General features: G+C 39.0%; 1 protein-coding gene across 1 annotated transcript; it reads left to right on the forward strand.

Moving 5' to 3' along the window:
* The first annotated feature begins 21714 nt into the window (after positions 1 to 21714).
* Positions 21715 to 24491, forward strand: LOC103482393 (uncharacterized). Its single transcript, XM_081602009.1, is given in 11 exon segments — positions 21715 to 21796; positions 22324 to 22391; positions 22479 to 22615; positions 22714 to 22811; positions 22901 to 23003; positions 23122 to 23320; positions 23679 to 23850; positions 23929 to 23944; positions 23946 to 24045; positions 24328 to 24391; positions 24394 to 24491. Coding segments are annotated over 11 exon segments (1137 nt in total).
* The last annotated feature ends 2999 nt before the right edge of the window (positions 24492 to 27490 follow it).

Genomic DNA, 27490 nt, shown 5'->3' on the forward strand with positions numbered 1-27490 from the left:
TACCAATGCAGATAGATTAAGAATCTATTTTCAAAGGGTTTTGGATTCATTTTTTAGTCAGAATTGAATAGACTTTCCAAACATAATTTCTAGATTTTTAATTAGAACATACACAACAGACCATTGCTGGAGATCGGCACCAGCACCCCTCCCGACCCCACTGGGGAAAAGGGTGTTAGAAAATGGATGGATGGACTGACAACAGACCATCACAAAGCAAAATAGAATGACTATGGTCATTATTTTGTAAACTGCACTAGAATAATATTGTTTGGCTTAGTGATTTTGATCTAAGTTACTAGTTTTATTACTGATCTTTTATGCATAAGCTGTATAACTTTGCTTTCACTAGCGCCAATTTTGAGAAGGAATGCTCCACAGTATCATATGTATATTTTTATTAATACAGTGAGGTTGGGGAAAAAATATATCAGTGTCGTTTTGTTTGATGACAGACGGTACTGATGACACACTGATGAATGAAAAGCCCAAATACGAGATCTGAAAACATTCAGTTTTGTCTGCAGTTTTTCTTGGTCAACAATTTTGTAACAGGCAAAGTTTTTGGGGGAATTGCTGATTCGAATATCTGGGACAGAAAGGCAGTAAAAGACATTTAAAATGTCCCTTGTAGCATTATCTCTTCTCTAAATATGTTTCTAGAGATCATGTCATGGAGTCTAGAAAAATATACTGTACTGTAGCATGGCAGAACTCCTGCAAGGTATGGAAAACATGGTCATCAGTCATTTCTGTACTGACAGCATAAACCTTTGTTGGCACTTTCCTCTTCTGTGATTTCTGATGAGGGCTTCAACTACACAGATGCAGCCTTCTCTGTTGCTTTCCTATATATTTTTTCTTCTGATCTGCAGTGGGCCAACTTTTATAAATCCCCATCACAAATGTGGCAAGTTGTTGCCAGGTCCATATTTATTCTACTGCCATGCATCTGAAGCAACAGCAGTGACTTGAAAGATGGAGCAAGTAACTTCCAGACAGAAAAAAAATTCAGAATTAATGTTCTTCAGAAGGATGGCTGCATCACCAGCCGAGAGGTAAGGGGACTTCACTGGGTCATATCCCCCCAAAACTTCATAAGAACTTTATTGAGAGACTTGAAAGCAGTTTCTCTGCAGGCCCATTGAGCTTTTGCAGCTCAACTGGGTGCGGATGGTTTCTGGTTTCTGTCTTAGTTTTCTTTGATAGAATTTTTTTTAACTTAATTTTAAAATTTAATCGAATAATTAATTGAGCTTACTGTACTGTTTGATAAGTAGGATAAATTGGAATGTATGAGATTGAATTGAAATGATTTTTGTGAAGTGTTTTGAGACTACATTCATACACAATCATTTCTGACATAAATGTGTTCTAAAATTATTATTGATTGCACTTATAAAATTAGGCAACTTTATGTTATTAAAGGTAAAGTTTAAACAGTAATGATTTCTTGGTTAATGTCAAGTTGTCATAAAGACATTTTGAATAACAAATGCAAAGAGTTGTTTAAACAGATGAACCTGGTGACATCTGGAGACTGTGTTTTCCTTCTATCTCTGTTAGCTAGTTGCTAAGCTAAATCTAAAGGAAATGACATGTTAGGAAATGGAAATAAGAGCTAGGGGTAAGGGATGACACACTTTTAAGGCGTAGCTTAGATAGAGGCCAACAAAGGAGATCACAAACTCTTTTGAGATGCCATTTTGTCTGTTAGCTCTTAAAGGTAGCAGGTCATAATAGACCAGCTGTATTTTGGTATTAATAAATGCAATTTGTGAATTCAACTCACTGACTCTTCTTTAACTTCATACATCAAGAACTCAGCATGGAGAACGGATGAAAAAGACCCACAATTATTTTTCTGATATCTTGGCAGATTTCTTTTCCTTTTTCCATAATTTTATACAAGGAAGCAATGTGTTTTAGGAGCTCCCCTAAAACACACCCACATGTAATGTTGTGAATCAGAGATGTGCGGTCAGGACAGGTAGAGCAGGTAAGTGAGGCAGTGGCTCAACTGTAATCCTGATAAGTAAAAATAAGTCCATGAGAAGTAAAATAGATGCTAGCTATGATGAAAGAAAATACATTTCTCTACTTAAATTTTCTATAATGAAAGGAAAATGAGAAACAAGATTTTTTTTTACAACAAAATAGAAGCTTTAATTAGCTATGATCAAAATTAAAATATATTGTATAATGTAAAACAAAGTTTGCTAATGATTATCTACCATTATTTTGGCATTTCACTAGTACAAACATTTTTTTACCCCAACAAAAAGATGAAAATCTGAGTAGGATTTATTATGAGACAGTGAGAACACTAAAGATCAAATGGTTTGTCAATCTTGTTTCAACTGTATGTGTGAATCACAGTCAAGACAAGTTATTTAAACTTGTATAGCAACTAGTTCCCATTTTCTTTTAAATATACCTCTTTTCTCCATTTAAATTTGCCCTTTGTTATAGCACTTCTTTATCTCAGTAGTTAGCATGGGAACATTAAAAGTGGTTTAATAAAGTGAATTCTAGCAGTGCTGGTTATAGAGGCCATTTACAGTGCAGCCCTGTTGGAGGTTGTCCTTGTAACTATGATTATAGTGCAGGAAAATAATGTCTCCATTGAAACAATGAGGGCTGTATTTTTACTCTCCACATGAGACCTACTTTAGTAATTCTGAAGAAAAAGAAAAAGCATTGGGAGCCTTTGTAAAGATTGGCACAGAAAATAGAATTTAGATTAGAGCTGAGATTTTTCCCAGAAAATTTCTTTAAGTAGTAGGGGAAGGTTTTCACCTGGACAATAAGCTGGACTGGACTCAACAATGATGCTCTTTACAGGGAGGGTCAGAGCTGATTCTACCTGCTGAGGAGGCAGATGTCTTCTGGACAGCAGGGGGCGCTTCTGAAGACCTTATTTGACTGTGGCAGCCAGCCATCTACTATGGTATTGACTGTTGGAGAAGCAGATTCTCTATAGCCAAGAGGAAGAAGCTAGATCAGCTCATCAGGAAGGCCGGTTCTGTGCTAGGATGACCTTTGACCCAGTGCAGGTGGTGGGAGACAAAAGGGCTCTCTCTTGTAAAATACCATCACTGGTGGACAGTGTCTCCTACCATGCATGAAGCTGTTACCAAACTGTAGAGCTCCTTTGTGAACAAAGGAGTGTTGCAGGAGTTCCTTCCTCCCAGCAGCTGTTAGACTCCAGAACCATCACTGCTCCCAACAAAATGACTGTTTACATTCCTACTGACGTTTGCACAATCTACTCTGTTCTTACTCATTTTTAAATAACATTTCTGCTCTTATTGCACCATCTGTTTTTCTGTTCTGATATACTTTATTTTGTGTTCTCTGCTGTATTTACACGTAAAGCCGTCTGCTCCTGGAGAATCCCCCCATGTAAAATCAAGCATAACTATCTTAAACTCCCTTGACCTATCTCCTAGAAGCACTACTTAGTCAAAACAAGTTGTTTCTATATTTCAACATTATTTATTTCATCTATTTATTTATTCAATTCTAAAATTTTGGTCTTTCTTTTTTTTTTTTTACTGCATGTTAGGTTTGTAGTTTTTTCAAAACTTCTTCCAATTGTTTGAGCCAACATCAACCACTCACCAATCATGACAGAAGGAACCAGCAGCCTGCAGGACCCAGTAGATTATTCCCACGATTTTGAACATTTGAAACAGACTGTAAAAGAATTTCTTGAGCTCCTTTGCTTCAGCTTTCTGACCAACAGGATCTTCTACTATGGAGTGAAAATAGTCTCAAAATATCTGTGGGCGTGTAAAAATATCTGTGCGTGTGTAATACTGAATTTGTTGAATGTTGAAATGTTGAAAAAGTACACACTAATCACCTGGTACACACACACAAAACTGCATTTACACACAAATCATTTGGTGCACACACACAAAACTGCATTTACACACAAATCCGGTTCCGAGTGCACAAGTATTTTTGAGACTCATTTCACGCTTCGAGGAAGCTCCCAGATTTGTGTGTAGATGATGCGTTTACATGCTAGTAAAACCTGGGACATCTGAGTTTTGCTCTGAGTCTAGTGTTTTTATCCTCTAACGCAGGGGTCCCCAAACTTTTTCCCTTCTCTGGTGGGGGGCCGGAGTCAGTTTGTAACAGAAAAAGTGTTACACGTTTATGACCTGCGCTGCCGGAAATTGTTGACGGGAGGGGGGAAATGACTCGTGTCTTGATTGATTTTTACCCAGAAAGCACATGGGCAAAAACCGTTACTGAAACGGTCACTGGGACTGACTAGTATATATTCCATTGAGGGAAACCTGGAATGCGGCGTTCATAACAAACATGTGTGTTCATCTGCTCTACCGCTACCAACCGTACTGATTAAATAACAGAAAAGTCAAGCAGTTCCCTAAAAGTCCAACAGATGGCAGCAATGCGCCATGCAAAACAAAACATCCACAGTTTACAGGACACACTTCCTGCTAAAGAGCCCCCTGGTGGTTGAAGAAAAATCCCCATATAAACCAGAAAATACAACATATGAAAAAAAAATCTGAATGCTCTCTGGTATTGTTCAGGGGGCCGGACCAAATGTGGCAATGGGCCGGATCCGGCCCGCGGGCCGTAGCTTGGGGACCACCGCTCTAACGCTTCTCACTGTGCTTGTGTTGAAGTGGCACAAGCACAGTGAGACGAAACTGAAGCTGTTGACTTTAACATTAAATACACCTTTCTCAACAGGTGAGGGCACACTTTTTCCATCTATAATCAGACATTTAAGCGACTTGAAACCATTCCTCGCTCCCTGGCACCTCCAGACCCGGGCCCCCATCCGGCCCGGTTCGGGGGGCAGCTGCCCTCCCAGCCCCCTCTATAGCTCCGCCCCTGAGTAGGAGCTAAACCTGCAGGTTTTGCTCTCCGATTATAATGAGACATGGAGTAATTATAAATGATTTCAGGTTACATTTTATATGTCTGGTATTTTTATACTCTGCCCTCATATGTTTCTGTTAGCAGCAGCTAATGTTTATGTGAGCTATGCTACGTTAGCTGTTGGAAGCTAAGCGTGGATTTTTACTGTCTCTCTCAGAACAGTTTGATAATCTGTCTTCAGTATTAACTTTAACCAGGTTGATCTAGTTTTCTGATGCCGAAGTCGACAAGCATCTTCAGGAGATTACAGCAGTTATGGATGTTGGTCTTTATCACTGAAACCGTATTTTGTTGCTTCAGCAGTAATGAAGGTAGATCTGGACCTGCAGGATCATCATCTGCTGCTAGACTTTATTCACCAGAACAAAATGAAAGGTTCTTCATTTATGTTGACTTTTCAACATACTTAAGGATTTAGTCTAATGTTCACACATAGGCCTGTTAGAATAATCAATAAATCAATTAATCGGATGATAAATAAAACAAACTCAATCATTTCCATTGGCATGATTTATTGTTTCTCTTTTTTTCTCTTTCTACCAAAAACTGAATGATAAAAGTCTTCAGTTTGGTTCTTTGGTCTCGATTAGACCTTATATTGAAAATAATTTTTTTTTAAAAAGACTTAAAAATTCATTAGTTTTATTTATTCTGGATATTAAAAATGTCTTCCAGTTCCAGTGTTAAATGTTCATCAGAATCTGAGAATGTGTTCTTGCATTATTATTTTGTAATTACCATTATATTATTTAAAAAATGACCTCAAAAGAACTATATTATCGCTTGTTGAGAACTTTGGAACAACTTATACAGTAAAATGTTTCATGGTGACAGACCTGTTCACACATCCTCCAGAATCTTCAGATTAAACTGTGTTTCTGTCTGGACCCCATTTCATTGACCCTTAAATAAATATATACTTCGTCTACAAACCAGGACAAACCTGCTGCTCCTGTTCGTCTTCATTTCATGTTGATAAATGTAGATGGTAAAATATATTCAGATGGTTTCGATTTTTACAAGCAGTAAATTTATCAATTGATATTATGACACAATTGACAGCTAATTAACACAAACTTAAGAAAATAAATATTTTATGCATTTATACCACCACTGCAAAAATAGCCTTTACAGCAAAACATTTAATGTAAAACATTTGATAAATATAAAAAGAAAAATTTCTACATACATTGTGATGATTCCAGTCATTTTCAGGTTCAGTAATGTTCTGTGACAGTCAGGTCTGTCAGTGCATCAGCTGATCAGGAAAATCAACATAATTTCTAACACTAACTGTCTATTTGTACTTTTCTCTGCATCTTCAGCCAATCAGCAGCTGAGATTCTGGGAGGTTCAACACCAAAACCTGAAGCTTCAAACTGAGCCGTCAACTGAACCAAGACACCTTTCAAACTACAGTAGTTGACCTGCTCTGTTGGTCGATGTCATGGTGTCTCCTCAGTCTGTACAGATGTTTTCTTTTAATTGATTATAGCAAATATTTGAACATCCATGTACGTTTTAAGACATTTCATTGTTAACTTTAGGTAGCTGTGAATCCAACCGTGTTAATCTGAATTTATTTTGTTAAAGATTCAACACGTGTTGCAATCTTAAATATTCCATCTGTCCTTTGTGTGCAGTGAAAGGAACATTAAAGTTAATTCAGGAAATACTTTTGTCATCTTTCTACAGTATAAATTGAATGATGCCTCAATTAAAATCATATATTTGTGACATCAAACTTTTTTTCTGTCATAAAGCCAGTGGTCAAACTATGGCGAAATGTTTGTAATTTACTTTCAACAAATGGAAACCAAAATGGTTTTAAAGTAAAGACACTATGTAAACTCCTCATCTACCTCAACACAGGTAAAGTTTCCACTGTATGCAAGTAAATGTGATTACGATTGAATGAAAATTGTACAGCAGGGCTTTAACTCCAGTTCATAAGGGTCGGTGTCCTCCAACCTTTAGATGTCTCTTTAACACACTTGAGTCAAATCATGAGGTCAGAGGTCATTAGCACGACTCTGGAGAACTTGACTGTCCTAAGCAGCCATTTAATTCAGGTGTGTTGGACCAGGACGTATCTAAATGTTGCAGGACACCAGATATCAATGTCTGAATCTGAGGATCCTGTTAGAGGATCAGTGTTTTCCTGCAGCAGCTCCATCGGATCAGAAGGTAGATGAGATCTGAAAGATCCTGATCCTCCAGTAGGTCAAATAACACCAGAACCAATGCATCAGTCAGCCGTTTAGTCCTGATAAATGTAAAATGTTATTTATACACATAAAAACTCAATAAACTAGAATCGAAAGGCAATTTATTTCATTTAATTTTATTCACTTGGTGAATAAAGTAAAAGGCAAATCAGAATGTCTCACAAACTATATATACAAATATCAGTCAGCAACATGACTTAGGAATCTGATTGGAACCTTTTGGGCAAAAGAGATGCTGTAAGAACCACACAGATAATTTTTATGGATTAAAGATTCAAACTGCTGAGTGAGACAATAAAAATCCACGCTTAGCTCCCAACAGCTAACGTAAACATAGCTCACATAAACATTAGCTCCCGCTAACAGAAACATATGAGGAGGGCAGAGTATCAAAATACCAGACATATAAAACGTAACCTGAAATCATTTCTAATTACTCCATGTCTCATTATAATCGGAGAGCAAAGCCTGCAGGTTTAGCTCCTACTGACTTCAGAGGACAGACCACCGGACGCTCCGTCTTGTTTCTGGGTTTACCTGGTTATTTTCCCGGCCAGCGAACCATTCCGCCACCCAGTGGTCCTTTTCAGACCACTTAGTCTCCTTTACCGTTCAAAAATGCACAATATGTCTATAAATAATTTTAGGATATTATAAGGAAGTGCTGAGATCTACCGTTTTCCACGAACTAACGTATTTGCCACTTCGGCACAAGCACAGTGAGAAACGTTAGAGGACTAGACTCAGAGCAAAACTCAGATGTCCCAGCTTTTACTAGCATGTAAACGCACCATCTACACACAAATCTGGGAGCTTCCCCGAAGCGTGAAATGAGTCTAAAAAATACTTGTGCACTCGGAACCGGATCTGTGTGTAAATGCAGTTTTGTGTGTGTGTACCAGGTTATTTGTGTGTACTAGGTTTATTTTATTTTTAAGGTTTACAAATTCAGTATTACACACGCACAGATATTTTGAGACTATTTTCACTCCATATTCTAGCCTCTGGCTTCCATCAGCCGCACGGCCGACCTCCAGACTTCGGGGTTCTCTGTCTACTCTCGACTCCTTTTTTTCTCCTGCATGGCTCCACCCCATGCAGAAGTAGAGAAAACCTCTAACAAAAAAAACAGTGTTATAATGGTGGAGGTAATAAAACTCAGTGCATTACCCCAAGTCTTTTTGAGTCATTTTTGTCTTATCAGCCAACACAAAGGCAAGAAAATTCTCAGAGTCATGCATCAGGTCTGTAAGGTTATTCTCAGGACACAACAGTGAAATCAACATTAAAGTCCAAGTCTTTTGCAGCCGGAGGAAGCATGATGAGGGCACATAGTCTTGTTGGATGGAGTGTAAGCGCTGTGCCTTGTCGGATGCACTTTGCACTTGCAAAAGTGGGTGAGGAATGACTTGTGAGAATGTGCCATCAGAAAAATGCTTAAAAGTTAATTGTAGCATAAAAAGTAGTTACCCTGTAAATACAGCAGTTACTGAAGCACGTTTTCATGCTGCCATAGAGCTACCAATGGAATTTACACACATAAAATCAAGCATAATTACTTATGCTGGATTTTGAGAGATTTGAGAGATACTTATCTTATCTTGAGAGATAAGATAAGTAGTTATCTCTCTTTAGCACAGAGAGATAACTACTTTTCTCTCTGTGCTATAGCTCTATTAATTAATAATTTCATCACTGAGCATAATATTGATGTTTTATTTCTGACAGAAATAATGGCTGAATGACAATAATGAAGCAATTGTACTAATTACGTACAACTTTTTAAGTGAAAATAGAAAACACAAAAAAGGAGGAGGCGTGGCTTCAATATTTAAGAATACCATAAACTGTAGTAAAATCTCTCTGGGTAATTTTATGTCTTTTGAATATCTTCAAAAGACATCTTGGAATCGAGGTAAAAGGCCACAAACAAACTTTGACACTAACTCTATACAAAACACCAACATATGTGGAAAATTTCTTTGCGGACTTGAATGAGCTTCTATCTCATATGTATTGATTATGATTGTTTAATAATTGTCGGTGATTTCAACATTCATGTTGACAACCCCCAAGACCGAGGGGCTAAAAAGCTCTGTAATATATTAGAGAGTTTTGGTTTAACACAACATGTCAAACAAGCAACACACACTCATGGACACACACTGGACCTGGTTATCAGTAAGGGTGTGAATATTTCCAATGTCTCTGTAACTGATGTCTCCCTGTCGGATCACTTCCTGTTATCTTTGAAAGTTCTTTATCCGTTAACCCACTTGGACAAACAGCTACTGTCACAAAACGTACTTTCACAAAAATCACAGCAGAAACATTTAATCAAATCTACTCCTCTTCCTCACTCTTAAGTTATAGTGAAGTAGATAAGTTGGTGGATGATTTCCAGTCTAAACTTTCAGATATTATTGATTACATTGTCCCCACTAAAGTAAAGGTTGTGACTGGTAGGAAGAAATCTCCATGGAGAAATGCACAAACAGTTCAATCTGCATGACAATTCTGCCGCAGGGCCGAACGGAAATGGCGTAAAGGTCAACTGCATGTTTATTATGACATCTACAAGGAAAGACTACGTAACTATCACACAACACTAAAACATTCAAGAGAGGCTTTCTTTGCAGATGTCATAAACAAAACCATTAACAATGCTCGAGCTTTATTTGCCACTATTGACAGGCTGACAAACCCTCCTATGACGTTGCCACCTGAACTTCAATCTAATGCCGCCTGCAACAAGTTTTCAAGTTTCTTTTTAGAGAAAATTCAAAAGATCAGAGGATTAATCTGCACATCCACTCCAAAGTCAGTACCAATGCTGTGCCCAAACAAAACAAATGCAGGAAAAATGACCCAATTTCAACTACTTAATTATAAAACCCTAGAAGAAATTATAAGTCAATTAAGCTCCAGTTCCTGCTGTCTGGATGTCCTACCCACACATTTCTTTAAGAAAGTCCTGCCTGTTGTTGCTAATGATCTGATCCAAATAGTAAACTCATCGCTCTCTTCAGGTGTTTTCCCCCAGGCTTTGAAAACAGCAGTTATCAAACCACTGATAAAAAAGAACCATCTGGACAAATCACTACTGCAGAATTACAGGCCGACCTCTGACCTCCCATTCATCAGCAAAATGACTGAAAAAGCTGTTTAAACAATTAAATAACTTCCTAACAATAACAAACTGCTTTGACTCCTTCCAGTCTGGTTTCCGGTCTCACCACAGCACGGAGACGGCCTAGTCAAAGTGTTCAATGACATCCATATAAATACAGACTGTTGTAGAACCACAGTGCTGGTTCTGTTGGACCTCAGTGCAGCTTTCGACACTGTTGACCACGACATTTTACTGAATCGACTGGAGAGTTGGGTCGGACTCTCCGGTCCAGTGCTCCACTGGTTTGAATCTTACATAAAGAAGAGGGATTTCTTTGTTTCAATCGGAAACTTCTCATCAGAGAGGTCAAAGGTCACATGTGGTGTACCCAAGGTCCCATCCCAGGACCCCTTCTTTTCAATATGTATATGCTCCCACTGGCTCAGGTTATAACAGGACATAGGATTATCTACCACAATTATGTGGATGATACACAGCTCTACATCACGATGTCACCAGGTGACTCTGAACCCATCCAATCACTGAATAGATGCTTAGAACAGATAAATGTGTGGATGTGCCAAAACTTTCTCCAGCTGAACAGAAACAAAACTGAAGTTATTATCTTTGGGCCTAAAGATGAGCGAACTAGAATCAATGCCCAGCTTCAGTTATTACAACTAAAACCTAGCAATCAGAACGAAACCTGGGAGTAGTGATGACCTCTGACCTGAACCTTCAGAGTCACATTAAGACAGTCACAAAGTCGGCCTTCTATCACCTGAAGAACATCTCCAGGATTAGAGGACTAATGTCTCAGCACGATCTAGAGAAACTCATCCATGCGTTTATCTTTAGCCGTATTGATTACTGCAAGAGCGTCTTCACAGGTCTGACTAATAAATCAATCCTCCAGCTGCAGCTGATCCAGAAGCTGCTGCTCGTGTTCTCACTAAAACCAGGAAGATAGAGACATACCAGTTTTAAAGTCCCTACACTGGCTCCCTGTAGCTCAGAGAATAGACTTTAAAATACTGATGTTAGTTTATAAATCACTGAACGGTTTAGCACAATACATTAAAGATCTGTTATTACTGTACCAACCGTCTAGAACCCTCAAATCTTCTGGTTCTGCTCTGCATCCCCAGAACCAGAACCAGACGAGGAGAAGCAGCATTCAGCTTCTACGCACCACAAATTTGGAACAAACTTCCAGAAAACTGTAAAACAGCTGAAACACTGGGTGCTTTTAAATCTCGACTTAAAACCCACCTGTTTAGAGTTGCTTATGGCTAAATTAGGGTTAGAGTGCGGGTTTTGATGTCTTCCATGTTTTTATGTCTTTAACCCTCCTATTATGTTGCGGGTCAAATTGACCCGTTTCAAAGTTTAACAGTCAAGTTAAAGTGCAAAAAAAGATTAAAAATGTCCAATTCTGTTTGTTTCCTTACAGCTATGAACCTTATTTCACCACACACACACAAACACAACACACCACACACACACACATGCACACGCACGCAGACACACACAAACCCACTTTCTCCCTGCTCTCTTTGCTTCACGATGAACTGCGAGAAAGCAGGTGTTCATACAACTTTTGACGGGAACCTTTTCTGTTCCCGTGGGTAAACTCCACCCACACTGAGTGGGTAAACTCCACCCACACTGAGTGGGTAAACTCCACCCACACTGAGTGGGTAAACTCCACCCACACTGAGTGGGTAAACTCCACCCACACTGAGTGACACTCAGTAGAAGTGGAGGAAAACATAAATACTCTCTGTATGATTCATTTATCTTGATTTTAATTGGCGGGTCAATTTGACCCAGAACAGTATGTGTGTCTCAAGTTCAATTATAAAGATCACCCTTTGAAAAAAAAAATTAAATGTAATATAAAAAATTTTACCAAAGATCACTTTCAAGGAAATTATTGTTTTTTGTGTCTAGGTTTTTTTCAGTGGACATAAAAAATGTAAATCCCATTTTTTATGTCCAAATGAGTAATTGAGTAAGTTGTCGTCATTAATCCTTAATTTCTGAGAATTAATTTCTTTTTGTTGTTGTTTTTTTAAATCTATTTCTCTTTCTCACTGTTTATTTAATGTCACATGCTGTTTTTATTTTAATTATGTAAAGCACTTTGAAATGCCTTGCTGCTGAAATGTGCTTTACAAATAAAATTTGATTGATTGATTATGATCTTTGATTTGACTTTCAGTGACCGCCGATTGGTCAGTTTTTGACAAACCCAGTGGAATGAGAAACAGGTGGCTCATGGCAATTGTTACATGCTCCAGGAGTGAAAGACTTGATGTAAACTGCTTGGTTTTCTTAGAAACTATTAAACTACTTTGAATAATTAATTGTTTGATAACTTGGATTGATTGGAATATATGAATGTTTATTTTGTAAAGTGCCTTAAGACAAAAATTTGTTGTGAATTAAAAACTAATCAAACACATTTACTCACTTTTTGTGCTGTCGAATTCATATAGACATTATATAGATTATACATAAACTTAACTGCTATGTAGCAGTTAAGTTTGCTAAAAGTGGTATTAGAATGTCAAAGCAGAAATCAGCAAAACAAATAATGATTAATGCATTTCTTCTGACATATAGGATAAAGTTATTATAAAACTCAGAATTATCATTACCACACTACGACACATTCCAACTTTTTGACCAAAAGTAGATCATGAGGTTTTTTAAAATGTTAATAATAAGTCAGTCTGGTTTGATTAGGGGGGTTCTACCTGTTCCTCAATTTCTTCACTATTTCATCTGAAACAGAGATTGTTCAAGCTTTACCTCTCCAGTCCTCCACAACTTGAAACAGCACTACTCCACATCACCATTAGAGGTGACTCTCTACAGTAGTTCTGCCATGTATCAGCACATGGTGTAGAACTTTCACTGATGCAGACTGAGTGTGATTAAGGAGCATGGTATGATCCTCATTACAAAGTCCTTGGATTGTGGGCAGAGGTCATCTGTTTTTTTTTTTTTCAAACAACCCTACTCTCCAGCCCTGGTCACCAAGATTGCATCTGTTTGTTGCTATACAGCTGTATGCAATATACAAACTACCCATGGAAATCACACACACCACACCTAAAATCATATATGGTGTTTGCCTGAGCAGGTCTCTAAGTACATGTGTGAAGTCTCTTTACATTGCTCCACACACACAGATATTCACAGATTAGCTGAAGTCACACACAGCCCTGAGCACAGAGAAGAGGTTAATGAGGCCTGTCAGCAACCCACTGTGTCCCAGGTTTACGTGCTGCCACCACCAGTGTTGTGCTGATACCCCTACTATGACACACATTGACATTCATTTTGAGATTTGGTATTTAGACTACACTGATACACAAACACTCAGCTCTATTGCCATTAACCAATTAAGGCATCTAGCAGTTTGGTAATTGGATACATCAGGAGGAATATACTTGTCAGTGGAAAAGAAGCACATTAAGAGATAGATAAAACCCAACCAAAACATTAAGAAGCTGTAGGAATGAGGATGTATTGAGCCCCAATAAAAATGTGTGCGTGTGTGTTTGTGTTTGTGCCCCGAAGACCATTAGCTCTAATTAAGCACCAGACTTTAGAGGTTTTTCTGCTTCTTTACAAAGCTTCTGTAAAATAATGAACAATCAAATGCTAATAATCCCATTTCTCCTCAAGGAATCTGTCCTAACAGTGTTCTTATAGGTAGAGCAAAAACAATGCATTCCCAATATATCAATGTTGTCAACCAAATAAAATATATAGATCATCCCAGAACAGATACCTTAGATAAGAGCTGACTCCAGCCAGCCATCTTGATGCTATCAGAAATATTGTAAACATGCTCTCCATACAAAATACACAAATACCCTTACATCGATGGAGATATAACAAATGCCAACAAGAGCAGCTCTGTTTTTCACCAGCTGCTCTTGAGCTGGTGAAAAACTCTCTAAACTCTAAACTGCACTACTTAATATTAAAGAAAAAAAATCTCTTCTAATTCTTTCAAAGGTTTAATATCATATTCTGCTAATATTGAAAGCTCCCATATACTCTGGTGTAGTGTGTGTAGTCTGTGAGCCACGCACCCTGAGAGCACCGTCTGTGGACAGTCTGGCGTTGAAACTCCAGCCAGACTACGTGATTTCATAGTCGACTGAACTCACGTTCTGCACTTCCGAAAAATGTTTAATCTCCCACAATCAGCTCGATATTGAGTCATTTTTACCCATGGTCTAAGCCAGAGGTTCCCAAACTGTGGGGCGTGCACCATAGGGGGGGCGCCGTGCCATTGCAGGGGGAGCGCGGGAAGCTGTCCGAATGAAAAAAAAACCCAAAAAAAACATGAACGTTGTATGCGCTGGGTTTTTACCTTAGAATGGAAAACTCTCTGTTATTCCTCTGTCAATTTGATACAGTAGACGCTTCCGCACTTCCCATATCTATGTCCTCTGTCACTTTTATCAGCAGTTAAAACTGTTTAATCCATTGTTAACATGTCGCAACCTGTTTTTCCGAGCAGCCTTTAAAACCCTTTTACACCTGAGTTTCAAATGTCTGCCTATATATCTCTTCCTTATTTTAATTGTAAGTAGTTCTTTAAATGTCCTGTGAGATGATATATTTACCCATTTATCCATAACAACTGGAACTTTCAATATCCAGCAAGTTATTTTCGCAATTTACCATCTATTAAACGAGTGCCCCCCGGATTAATTTTACTCTCTGCAGCTGCAGCTGTGAAATTACTGTAATTACCTGATATTGGCTGGAAAGTGCAATGTCTCCCCTTTCAGAAACTGTTGGAATTTTTCAGATAACGGCAAGTATGGCGGAATTACGTTACTGCAAATTTGGCCGTGTCGTCGGCGACACGTTCCGGTTTACACAACATGAGTGCTACGACGCTCGCGCTGGGTTTACACCTGTGCAGCAGTGAAGGAGACCTGCTGCTGCTGTGCAGAGCTACGCAGGTGTGTTAGAATCATGGCAGCAAACCAGCAAAACGCAAAGAACTTTTCACAGTTTTTCCCCAAACTAACAGACTGTTGAGTAAAGCTGTTGGATGCAAGTAAAGTTAGCTAAAAGATGACTAGCTAGCTAATGTCAATACAGCACCTTAAGCTTGTTAACAAGTAGTTTGTAGGCTGCTGTTTTGTTGTCTATGTTCAGCTACGATTCATTTTGCCCCCAAAAAAGTTGATTCCCCTCCCTTGTTCGTCTGGAGTCAGGGCGGAGTATAACATGGAGTCTCCAAGAATCCACCCCCCACCTCCTTCTCTCACACACATTGTTCAACCAGACAGCTGTTTGTAATCCATAGGGTGGGCCCAGAAAAAGTTTGGAAACCACTGGTCTAAGCTATTTCCTCTCATGTTTGTTTGTTCGTTTGTTTCTGTCATGATTTGGTGTTGAGGAAGACGTAGATGAGCCCAGGCTGACATTTAGAAGGTATTTAATGATTAATACTCAGGAACACAGGAACAAGGAAACTGGCAGAGACGCACAAACAGACTGGTATGACACAACGAGGATCCGACAAGAGACAAAGACAACAGGTGCACAGGGAGGGTAATCAGGGAACTGGACACAGCTGGGATCAATCAACAGGGAGGACAGGACATCACAGAGACTCAGGGGAACAGGACACAGAAAAACTAAGAAATAAAGTACACAGAAACAGATCACCACAATTTGGTTGGATGGTTGGGTCAGTTAATATCCTGTAGTGGGCTGGTGGGTCAGGTTTTACTAGTTTAAAAATTTTAGTCTTGTTCTTTTTTGTTTCAGTTAGGTATCCAAACAGGTGTCATAAATGGCCTCAGCATATTTGAAAAATATGTGTTAAACATAACTATTTGATTTCTTAATCAGAGTAAGAAAGCAAAGACACCTTGTATCAAGTCTGATACTTCCGAAACAACTGGTATAGACTACCTTTTAGAGAAGTCTTTCAGTGTATTTTAAAAAATATATTTCAAATAAATATTTTCAAGTTTTAGGTTACTTTCTGTCTTTTTATTATATATTTTTAGTTAACATATACATTTAGAAGAGAAGTTTCAACCCATTTTACCTGCAGAGAAAGCTAAACTAACCTTGTAGAAGAAACCCAAGAAACACACAATATGCAATATTAAAAAAGGTTGACGTTTCTGGAGTTTAAAAAAGAGTGTGTGTGTCTAGTGTCAGGGTATACTGCCTCCTTCCTGTTGACATTAGTAAGTTTACCTTTATCTCGCCTTCCAAATATGAAGAGAGAGCTTGCAAAAATCTGAAGAAGCAGCGCTCCCTGCACACAATAAAGAAAAATATGGCTTCTGTTTACTCAGATATAAGCTAGAATTCCCACCCCCATCTTCACTCATCTCAACTGCATAAGCCAAAGGGTGCAAAAATAATATGCACAGTATATTAGACGGATGCCTGGCACTTACAAACGTCATGAGATAAAGAATGACTGGTTTCAGATGAGATGGGGAAGAAGAAGAAGAAAAAAAGACTAAATAAAAGGAAAAGTTTTACTGGCAAAACAGACATGCCAGCTCTACAAATAAACTGCTACTTTCATACGGTGAAATAGATGGAGAGTACTTTGAAATAAACTGAAAACTATTTTTATTTGCCTTTTTCTATTTATTTGATTTATCAATTCTATATTCATAAAGGTGTTAACTTTATTGTAGAATGAGAGCACTGGAATCACATTACTTACTTTGTCATATTTTCCAACTATTTAACAAAGTAGTAAAGGACAAAGTGGTATGACTAAAGCTCGGCAATATGGTTTCAATAAACCTGGACCACTGAAAAATAAGAACAGATAAACCCAACTCTGTTTGCTCTGGTGCTAGAGCTCACCTTCATCTCTTTTTTAAAGTCTTCTATACCTGATAACTTTTGATGACAAATCTTCATTTTTGTTAGTATTGGTCAGTTCTTATGGAGCAACTGCCTGACCCACGGTGGAAGCACATATTGAAGCTGTATAAATTACTCTGTTTCTTGCAAATGCATCAAGCATTTCACACTTTACTGGAGCAACTAAATAAGCTCAGTCAAAAGTAGTATTGAGGTGGGTGGGGGAAGGTCCCCACTACCACAAGGACTAGGAAGATTACCAATAGCCCCAACACAACTGACCCACCTGCCCATATTCCCTAGTTTATGCTAACAGGTGGCAGTTGACTAGAACTGGTTTTCATGTGGAAGCTTTCTCAGTGTCTTTGCTCGTTGAACCTGTTATCAGGCTAGTGACACGTGTAGGAGCATGAAGAAACTGAAAACTGTAACAGTATGTTGGAGATTATGTTAATCACTTTTGAAATGTTATTTGCTGTCTTTCTGAAATGTGATGTGAAGTTTGTGCCATCTGGTGTTCAGGTTAACATGGCAACCTAATGAGGCATAAACAGACTTTATTGTCATTTAACTGTACATTTAAAACATACATATTGAGCAAAATTGTGTTGTACAATAATAATAAGTTTAATAAATAAGTAAATAAATAATAATAAAAAGTTTCAAATATATACACAATAAAAAGATAAGTGTGAATTTAGTAATATTAAGGCATGATGGGTGAAGCTGTTGTGGAACCTGATTGTTCTACATTTGAAGCTGCTGAACTTTTAGCCAGAAGGCAGCAGGGAGAACAGACCATACTGAGGGTGGAAGGATCTCTGTGATTGGCCGAGCTCTTTGTCAAGATAACTCGAGATCCTTCCATTTTTCCCATGCTGAGCATTTTAGTTTAGCAGTAACAATACATATAATTACCTTCAAAATTGCCTTTATGCTAAATAAAATATTTAGCATAAAGTAAACTCTATAAGATGTGGTGGACATTCAATTAATGTGTTGCCTCAAAGTTCTCTGATATGTGTAAATAATCATGGTGCTTGACTTTGAAGAAAGAAACAGGTTTTGACAGGTTGGCTTAGCCAATATAGATAGAAAAGAAAAGAACATTATCTCTGTGACTTGTAACCCAAGTCACAAAATTTTAACCAGGGAAAATTCCAAGAGCACGTTGTGAAAACAAGGAGAGCCACTGTTAACGAGTTTAGTCTCTGGGAGCTAATTTCACTCCAGTCGCTAGTAAATTATCCCATGGAAGGAAGCAAGGAAAGCCATTTGAACACACTGAAAGAGCAGACTATTTAAATGGTTTGGCAGGTTCCTTGGCCTTTTCCCTGACCTTTCAAAGGCACCATAAACATGGGGATGTTTTTCTAAAACAGGAAAACCTTTAGCCGTTTTAACTCCAGTGACCACGTGGACATAACATTGTAGTCAACCCTAAACGTCATTTTTAAAACTGGTTCAAGAGAGAAAGTGTCACCCTCCTATATTCATGTGAACAATGAAAACACTGACATACAAGTCAAACCTCTAACCTGACCTTTAACCCCAAACATGTCACGTTTGTGATGCTGCAGGAGAAATTCTACAAAAGACTCAACTTGTGCCCACGACACCTGAACAGATTCTCTCAGTCCTCACCACTCTCTCTATATTTTGCCAGTTAGATGTGTCGCATGCTCCAAACCATACAGAGATGCTGCAGGTCAGTATGCTCTCTATTTTCCCTCTGTAGGAAGCGGTGAGGATGTGAGGGAGGAGGTTAGATCGTCTCTTCCAATATAAAAAGTGAGCTCTATTCACCAGACCAGAGCTTTGGAGGGACCAGGTCAAAGTGTCTGATCTGTATCCCCAGGAATTTGATGCTGTTTACCGGCTCTGCTGCAGCATCATTGATGAGGAGGGGGTGTGATTTGGTTGATTTTTCTTGAAATCGACAGCAATTTCTTTGTTGTTCTTTGTTGACATTCAGATTGTTCACCAGCTGTTTTACTTCCTCTATGTAGGCCAGTTTACAGTCATCTCTGATGGGATCCATCTTTGTCGTATCATCTGCATACTTAACCCTCTGAAGCGTAATTGGGTCTTTTTTGCCCCAGGGGAAGACCAGGACATGCTGGAGGGACTATGTTCACTGCTGGCCTGGAAATGCCTGGTCCAAGTGGCTGGAGAGAGGAAAGTCTGGGCCTCCATTCTTAGACTGTTACCCCCTCAACCCGACCCCGGATAAGTGGAAGATGGATGGATGGATGGATGGATGGATGGATGGATGGATGGATGGATGGATGGATGGATGGATGGATGGATGGATGGATGGATGGATGGATGGATGGATGGATGGATGGATGGATGGATGGATGGATGGATGGATGGATGGATCAATAAATGCACACACAGACACTCATGTGTGATACACAAAGAACAATAGAATACAGACAGCAGTGTTAGCTAGCTAGTTTCAAGAAACATGCTCTCTCACGCCCCCCACCCCCAAACACATAATGGACATTGACATTGTTTCATCATTGCTGTTGTATAATTGTTGTTGTCATTTTGTTTTAAAACTGTTCTATAAATTGTTCTACAAATGTTTAAAAAAGTGAAAAATCAAAATATTTCAAATATGAAATAATTCTTGTGTGGAATAAAGTATAGTAGAAAGTTTTATACAAAATATTATTTTGAATCAAAATGACACTGTTGGGATCTGGGTTTTTGTTTGCCTTTTTTTTCGTTCCTATGGCTTACCATCACCACCAGATGGCACCGTGGAGGCTAGGATAGGAGGACCGGAGTGCTGACGTCACCGCCACACCGGTTCCCAATCCACTCGTCAGCGGGACTTCAAAAGACAGCGACTGCCAGCATACCAACGCTTGAGTGTTAGCCAGTTATGGTAACCCTGAGACCCCCAGTGATCTAGTTGTGCTTCTTGTTGAAATTGATCTAACGCCATCTGTTGTCTGGATTCTTTCAGCTGTTCCTGTGACTACAAGTCTGACTGTAATCCCGAGTTTCCTTTGTGACGCCGTGGATATACAGTATTACCCATTGGTGCCCAAGACCACCACTCACCTTTCCTCCGTTGAAACGAAAAGACTCCTCAGTGTCTGGAAATCCAAGCTGGCAGTCGCTCGCTCTCTCCGCGACGTCAAGATCTACTACCTGTCCGCCCTCCACCGCAGTACCACCTCCACCTCCAGCCCAGATTCCCAGCGCCCCCATCTGCATTGTTTTCTCCTCCCCGAGTAAGCATATTACTGTAGAGCACTGGAAATTCCTACGGTCCCTGAACTCGCCTCCTGTTCTGTTGTTCCCAGACGTCCTGGCTTACCTGTTTGTCGCCGCCCACTTCGATGTTTGAGAACCTTCCTGGAAAACTTGTTTTTTGTTAATAAATCACTTTAACTAATCTTTGCATCCTGAGTTGTGTTCTGCATGTGGGTCCGTAGTGTAAATACCAGCATGACAGACAAAAGTAGTATAAGAACACATTGCTGTGTCCAAATTCAGGGTCTGTATCCTTCGAAGGACGGATTTGTAGACCGATTACGTCATAGCATGGCGACGAGGCCTGTCCGAATTCGATGATTCCTTCAAATGCATCCTTCTTTTCCCCAGATTTGAAGGATGAGTCTGGTCAGGGGTGCGGTATGGAGGGAAAAGTGATGACAATTCTAGGGGCCCTGACCAACAATTTAATTGTTTTTTGTTCATAGAAATTAAAAAATAAATAAATCAGGGCCCTGTCAATTACAAAATTAATCATATTGTGTTTTCAAAAAATTTTCATATTTGAAATATTTTGATTTTTCACTTTTTTAAACATTTGTAGAACAATTTATAGAACAGTTTTAAAACAAAATGACAATTTTACAACAGCAATGATGAAACAATGTCAATGTCCATTATGTGTTTGGGGGTGGGGGGCGTGAGAGAGCATGTTTCTTGAAACTAGCTAGCTAACACTGCTGTCTGTATTCTATTCTTCTTTGTGTATCACACGTGAGTGTCTGTGTGTGCATTTATTGATCCATCCATCCATCCGGCCGAAATGGGTTTCCTCTGCAGGGTGGCTGGGCTCTCCCTTAGATATAGGGTGAGAAGCTCGGTCATCCAGGAGGGACTCAGTGTAGAGCCGCTGCTCCTCCACGTCGAGAGGAGCCAGTTGAGGTGGCTCGGGCATCTGGATGCCTCCTGGACGCCTCCCTGGTGAGGTGTTCCGGGCACGTCCCACCGGGAGGAGGCCTCGGGGAAGACTCAGGACACGCTGGAGGGATTACGTCTCTCGGCTGGCCTGGGAACGCCTTGGGATTCCCCTGGAGGAGCTGGAAGAAGTGGCTGGGGAGAGGGAAGTCTGGACCTCCCTTCTGAAGCTGCTGCCCCCGCGACCCGACCCCAGATAAGTGGAAGAAAATGGATGGATGGATGGATGGATGGATGGTATCGGGAATATGAACTCAGTTTTCAAATGGCCTTACCTTTGAAGCACATTTATTAGTTATTAAAATGTGTCTGTCATGGTTGTTTATTTTTGCTATTCTTTTTTTCGAACAGACCATGCTACTGCGTGTTTTGTTTGGTGGGGAGCAGAAGTACGTGAAACTTTCTGACCTAACATTTGATGCATTCGTGAGAGAAGGTTAGTATATTAGTAAAATAATCTCACTACTTTTTTCTTGCATAAGAAACCCATCTTGCATTAAGTTATTTTTTTCTTTGCATTAACGTATTAAAATGTTGTACTGGATTGAACTCTCTGGCATTTTGTAAAATTAGCTACTTATTTCATCCTTTTTTATCAACAGTAAATGTTTTCATTTCACTTCTTTAATATTTCTTTCTGCTTTAGCGTACCAGAAATGTAACATTCCAGAAGGCAGACAGCAGGATCTGAAGGTGTATGACCAGTCTGATACAGAAGTTGATGTAGGGTTAGGGTTAGGGTTAACCCTAAGATCCTGGTAATCACTAACAATTCACCGATGTATATAATTTAGAAGCTGGTTTGGGAGCATTAGAGTTCTCCTAAACAGGCTATTGCTTTACTTTTTGCAGGTCCTGTTCTATCATCATCATCATCATCATCATCATCATCATCATCATCATCATCATCATCAGCCACATATGATACTTTCATTCTGAATTTCACAATGTGTGACCCATCAGAAGAAGAAGCCAGTGCTGAAGGAAGTCAACCTAAAAGGCCATGTCACATAAATTATGAGGCGCAAGCGGTAAGTTATTACATTTAATGTATCATTGTTTATGTGCTTTCTAGGCTTTGTGGTTCAACAGTTGTTGTTTTTTCTTTGAAATTGAAGTTGATTGAAAAAATCTTGACAACAAAGTCTGGTGGTGAGCGCATCATGCAAGAGTATGCAAGAACTAAATGCTTGACAGATGCAACCAGAAGACAGATGATAAACATCCTTACAGCTGTAATGAAAGAAGCACATGGGTAAGATTCATACACTTAGGCTATAAAGAAACATTTTGTTTTGAATTGTTTTTCATTATTTTTTCAAACGTCAGTTTAGTGTCTCATTGTTGGATCAGATCTTCAGATCATCCCCTCCTAAAAGCGTCAGTCATGTACGCTCAGGGGATCGTTGCCCTATTTCCCTATCTGGAGGACCCGTTTTCAAAACATGGCAAGTAAAAGGGTCTTAGCAACATTAAGCATATATATATTTACCTTCAAAGATGTTTATGAAATGGTAAGTCTGCTTGTACTTATTGACATAGGAGCATTACTATGATCCACATAGCGGTTCAGGATACCTTGCATGGCGTTTAAAGACCATTCAAAGAAAAACTGCAGAGGACAGAGGAAAGCGGTACCTCAGGTAGCAAATCTCAAAAAGTTTGTTTTCTCAATAGCGAATATATGTAAAGTAATGTAAAATCTGTGGCTGAGAGAAACTTTTTTTTTTTAGGTGGTGGACCAGGCCATGGTCAATCCAGGGTTTTCACTGCTGACAAAGTGCTGTCAGATGAGGAAGTGGAAGCAGCTATTGCTGTTTGGAAACACTCTGCTGATGATGACACGGTCCGTGAGAAGATGAAGGCTACCTTCCACTACCGTCATTCAATGGTCAGAGATGGAAAGAAAGCAGCAAATGTCTTCTCTGTCTTTCCACGGTTTCTGGCCACACCAGGACTGGTAAGACAGCTTTATCTCTTACACTACTAAAATATTCAGTGGCAACAGTCACAGGAGTTTGTCCTGTAACCTGTGTATTACCAGTTTGAACCACAACTCTTTCTAAACTGTTACCTCCTTGGGCAAGCCTTGCCTGCTGGTGGTGTTCAGAAAGCCCAGTGGCATAAGCATGTGGCAGCATTGCTTATGTCAGTCTTGTGCAACTGTGGCTACAATGTAGCTCACCAGCATCAGCATGTGAATGACTAAATGTGGTGTAAATCACTTTGGGGTCCTGTGGACTTCATAAAGCACTATACAAGTACAGGTCATTTACAGTCTTCTCACTGTGTGAAATGCTTTTATTTATGCATTTCAGGTAGAGCAAGATTTCAGACTCCTGTTTGGCGAAGGCACTGCCAACAAATTTTTGGAGAAGTGGCCCACCTGTCTCAAATCCAAGGTTATAAAGGAAAGTTATGGCCTGGTATCCACCACTGAACTCAAGGATTTATTGCAGAATGCAGAGTTGGCTGCTGAAGCTGAGAATGGTATGTTGGTCCTCTAGGTAATTGTGACAAATTCATATGTTAGTGGGATGATGGTAACCTGAAGCTGTTGGTCTGTAGGTTGGGATAGTGACATGTCTGCTGCTGCATCTGCTACCACCATCTGCACAAGGACGAAGGATGCCGGGTAAGATGTCTGCATCTCAAGCAGTGGATCACCTCATCAGGTTTCTAAAGGTACTGCTAAACAGTTTAAACATAAAAATGCATAATTTAGTCTCTTCATTTTTACAATTCAAGATTTGATTCTGTCTGATCTTCATTCAGAAATTTGTCACTAAATACTTTTGTCATGTTTCTATTTATTTTTTTAATGTAGGTTGGAACCAGTGTACAGCAGCATCTTGACAAAATCGTACCCAGCCCTACCTCCTGGCCCATGGATCCATCCAAAGCAGTATTCACGCATTCTTCACGCATTCTTCATTGTGATTGACAAACTACGCCATTCCATGTAAGGCAACATGTTCAGCTGGAGGTCTTGATGAGCTCTTTAAGGCCCATTATGTGTTTGGTACGTCATACCCTTGACCAACTTCTTCACCTTTCTCAAAACAATTGATGTTGGAAAAACAAAGGAAACACCCAGAGTTGCTGAGTTGAGAGCAAGAATGCTCCATTAGTGTGACATATGTACAGTACCTTTTCATGAACATTGTTCTGCTTATGAAGTTACTAAAACGATTCAAGGTTTTGTTGTTTGATGTCAACCATCTATGTTACATGCAAACGACACTGCTCTCTTTGTTGTCCCATATTGCTATCTTTGGTGAACATTGTATTAAACTGACACTGTTACAGTGATTATATAACTGGATCATAAAGTTGAATAAATATTGTCACTGTGAACTTATAACTTTGTGATTATTGTGATTTGTAGGCTTTATAAAAGCCATATAATGCTAAGATTTAGCATTATATGATATAAGTGTAAAAAAATGGAGAAAAAAAACACAATAAAGTGTAAATGTTTAAGAAAATTTTGTGTAAAATTAACTCCATAAAATAACAGTATTACTCTGAAGAGTGTAAACAAACAATAGTGTTTAATAATTTGACTCACTGACTTGTTGTTTTTGACACTAAAATGAGTCAAATTAACTCTGAAAATTTGACACTGGCCATAGAGTACATTTTACACTATTTTCAAGAGGGACCAAATGTTATCTGAAACGGAGTTAAATTCAACTCTATAGGTGTTAAATTGACACTTCGTTTTTTACTATGTATGACTTTATATTTTTGTGTTTTTATGATGTAAAGCACTTTGAACTCCCTCATTGCAGAAATGTGTTGTACAAATAAACTTGACTGATTGCACTATTTGATAAGTGATTTTTCTTTATTTTTTTTAGCAAGATGTCTTGTATTTTGCAAACCTGGGAACTGCAACATTGGTGCTTTCACACAGTCGCTACAGAAATACTATACTTGAATAATTTTAGTTTTTGTCTTAAGATGACCAGTCCAGCTGTTTGTATACAGTTTATGAGTTAGCAAATTTGTTTAAAAAGCAATCTTGCTTTGTGCTAATTAAAGACAGATGCCATTATGTGCAATTAAGTAAGGCGGTGTTGGTGTTCCCGCTAAATCCTGAATATACCCAATTTGGGTTGTCTTGGAGTTTTTATATCGCAGCCTGTGGGTTTTTTCCTGACTGGGAACGAGAATACGACCTGTTGAATGTGACAGGTAGCCAATCAGAAAGTGCGGTGACGTAAGAACAGAGGGGAATCCCAAACAGCTGACATATTGCGCAACTGTGTCCAGTGGATATCAGAGATATGTGGAAATGTTTATTATTAAATCTAAAGGTCATTATTATGTTTATTCAGTTAAAACATTAACTATGAAAAAACATATTCACCTCCAAATCATAGTGCAGCAAATAGAGCGGCTGCTCCCGTCGTCTTTTATCCACCGCCTTTTCTTTTTGTTACGTCTTTTATCTCTTAAAATGACTCCACAAACCAGACTAACTGGAGCCCTGAGCTTGTTTCTCTGCAACGAGACGGTCCTATCAGGGAGTGATGAGAGACAATGACACCTGAGCTGTTGCTTATATCCACAGCCTGCTTGGTCTCTAGTGGCGAAACAGCTTGAAGCTTCATTGCCTCATTAGCAGCCAGTCGCTGCATGTTACACAGAGCGGCTTGTAATGTGGGACTCACCTGCTGGTCCAGGATAAATCCATCCTCCTGTCTCTTCTCTGGGCCTTTTCCCCTTTGCAAAGAAACTTTCCAAAGACATCTGATCTGTTTCTTACTCATTTTGCTGCTTGTGGCCTCAGTGTTGGTGCCCAAGTAACCGAGAGAATCCTGTTAAAGGATTTTCAAAATAAAAGATCTTCCAGACTCAAATGAAACATAAAACGGAAATATTTCACTATTTCTTGCGTGGCCCGGTACCAATTGGTCCACAGACCGGGGTTGGGGACCACTGATGTAATGTTTTAAGGAGTAGCAGGGACATTTAAATCCATTGTTTCACTAAAGAACACTGTGCTTCATGAGTTAGAGGGAAAAAAGTATATTAAAATTTACAAGATTTAAGTTCTCATAACTCCCTGAGTCTTTTGACCTTTAAAGCATATTTTGTTCTTGTCTTTAGGTGAGTGGGTATTAAAGGATCTCTCAGGAATACCTTGTCTAATCGAATCAGGATGAAACGGGGAGAGTTGTTCCAGAAACATGAAAGACCACAATATGAGCTGTGGGACTTTATACACACTCTTGTTAGGTCTCTCAAAAGGGCATCATCTAATAACCCAGCTGTAGGCACATATAATGGAATGTGAAAATCCTCTTTAAATTTTATGGTTTTTAAAGCTTCAGTATGTAACTTTTATTTAAAAACAAAAAAACTATGTTTTTCACATATTTGCTAAAACTGTCACTATGGAAAGGCAATTTTGTTTGAGACGGATGACATGGAAAAAATGAGCTCCTCTGTCTTCTCCCAGTGCTAACAACAGAAATACACTGCTCAGTCAGTAACAACCAATAAGAGCCAGGAGGAGGGTCTTAGTGTTGTCAGTCTTGCTTGTGTACATCCTTGCTCTCTGCTATGCTGAATTGATTTCACTGGACTCATTTCGAGTGATTCTTAAAAACAGGCAACAAGATTCTTTTAAACAGTGCCACTGTTTTTAAATTGTTTTATACTGTTTTATACTTGTGTAAATGTATTAAACAATTTTGTTTTGTAACCAGGTTGCTGTGCACTGCAGATTTCTGCCCAGGTCCCCCTGGAAAATGAGATCTGGATCTCAATGGGGTTTACCTGGTTAAATAAAGGAAAATGAATGAAAAATGAAATGCTACAGAGTATTCATGGCTTCATGTATCTGAAGCCATGAATACTCAGGCTAGTTAGCATGGCCATCAATGACGGCAGATAAACAATTTTCCTGGAACGGTGAGTTCTCAGTTATGTGCACATGGATGATTGACAACATTAAGATGCTCCTTGTGACTCTGATTGGTTGTTTCTGACTGGGAGCATTTCATGTCTACAAATGACAATAGTAGCAACGGCAATTTTTACAAAATTATATATATCTTTTTACAGTTTATCTGTCTCACACAATACTGTCACAACATAGTGACAAGTTTAATAAATC

Source organism: Poecilia reticulata, chromosome 20 (genome assembly GCF_904066995.2).
Source record: "Poecilia reticulata chromosome 20, P_reticulata-male-v2, whole genome shotgun sequence".
Lineage (NCBI taxonomy): Eukaryota > Metazoa > Chordata > Actinopteri > Cyprinodontiformes > Poeciliidae > Poecilia > Poecilia reticulata.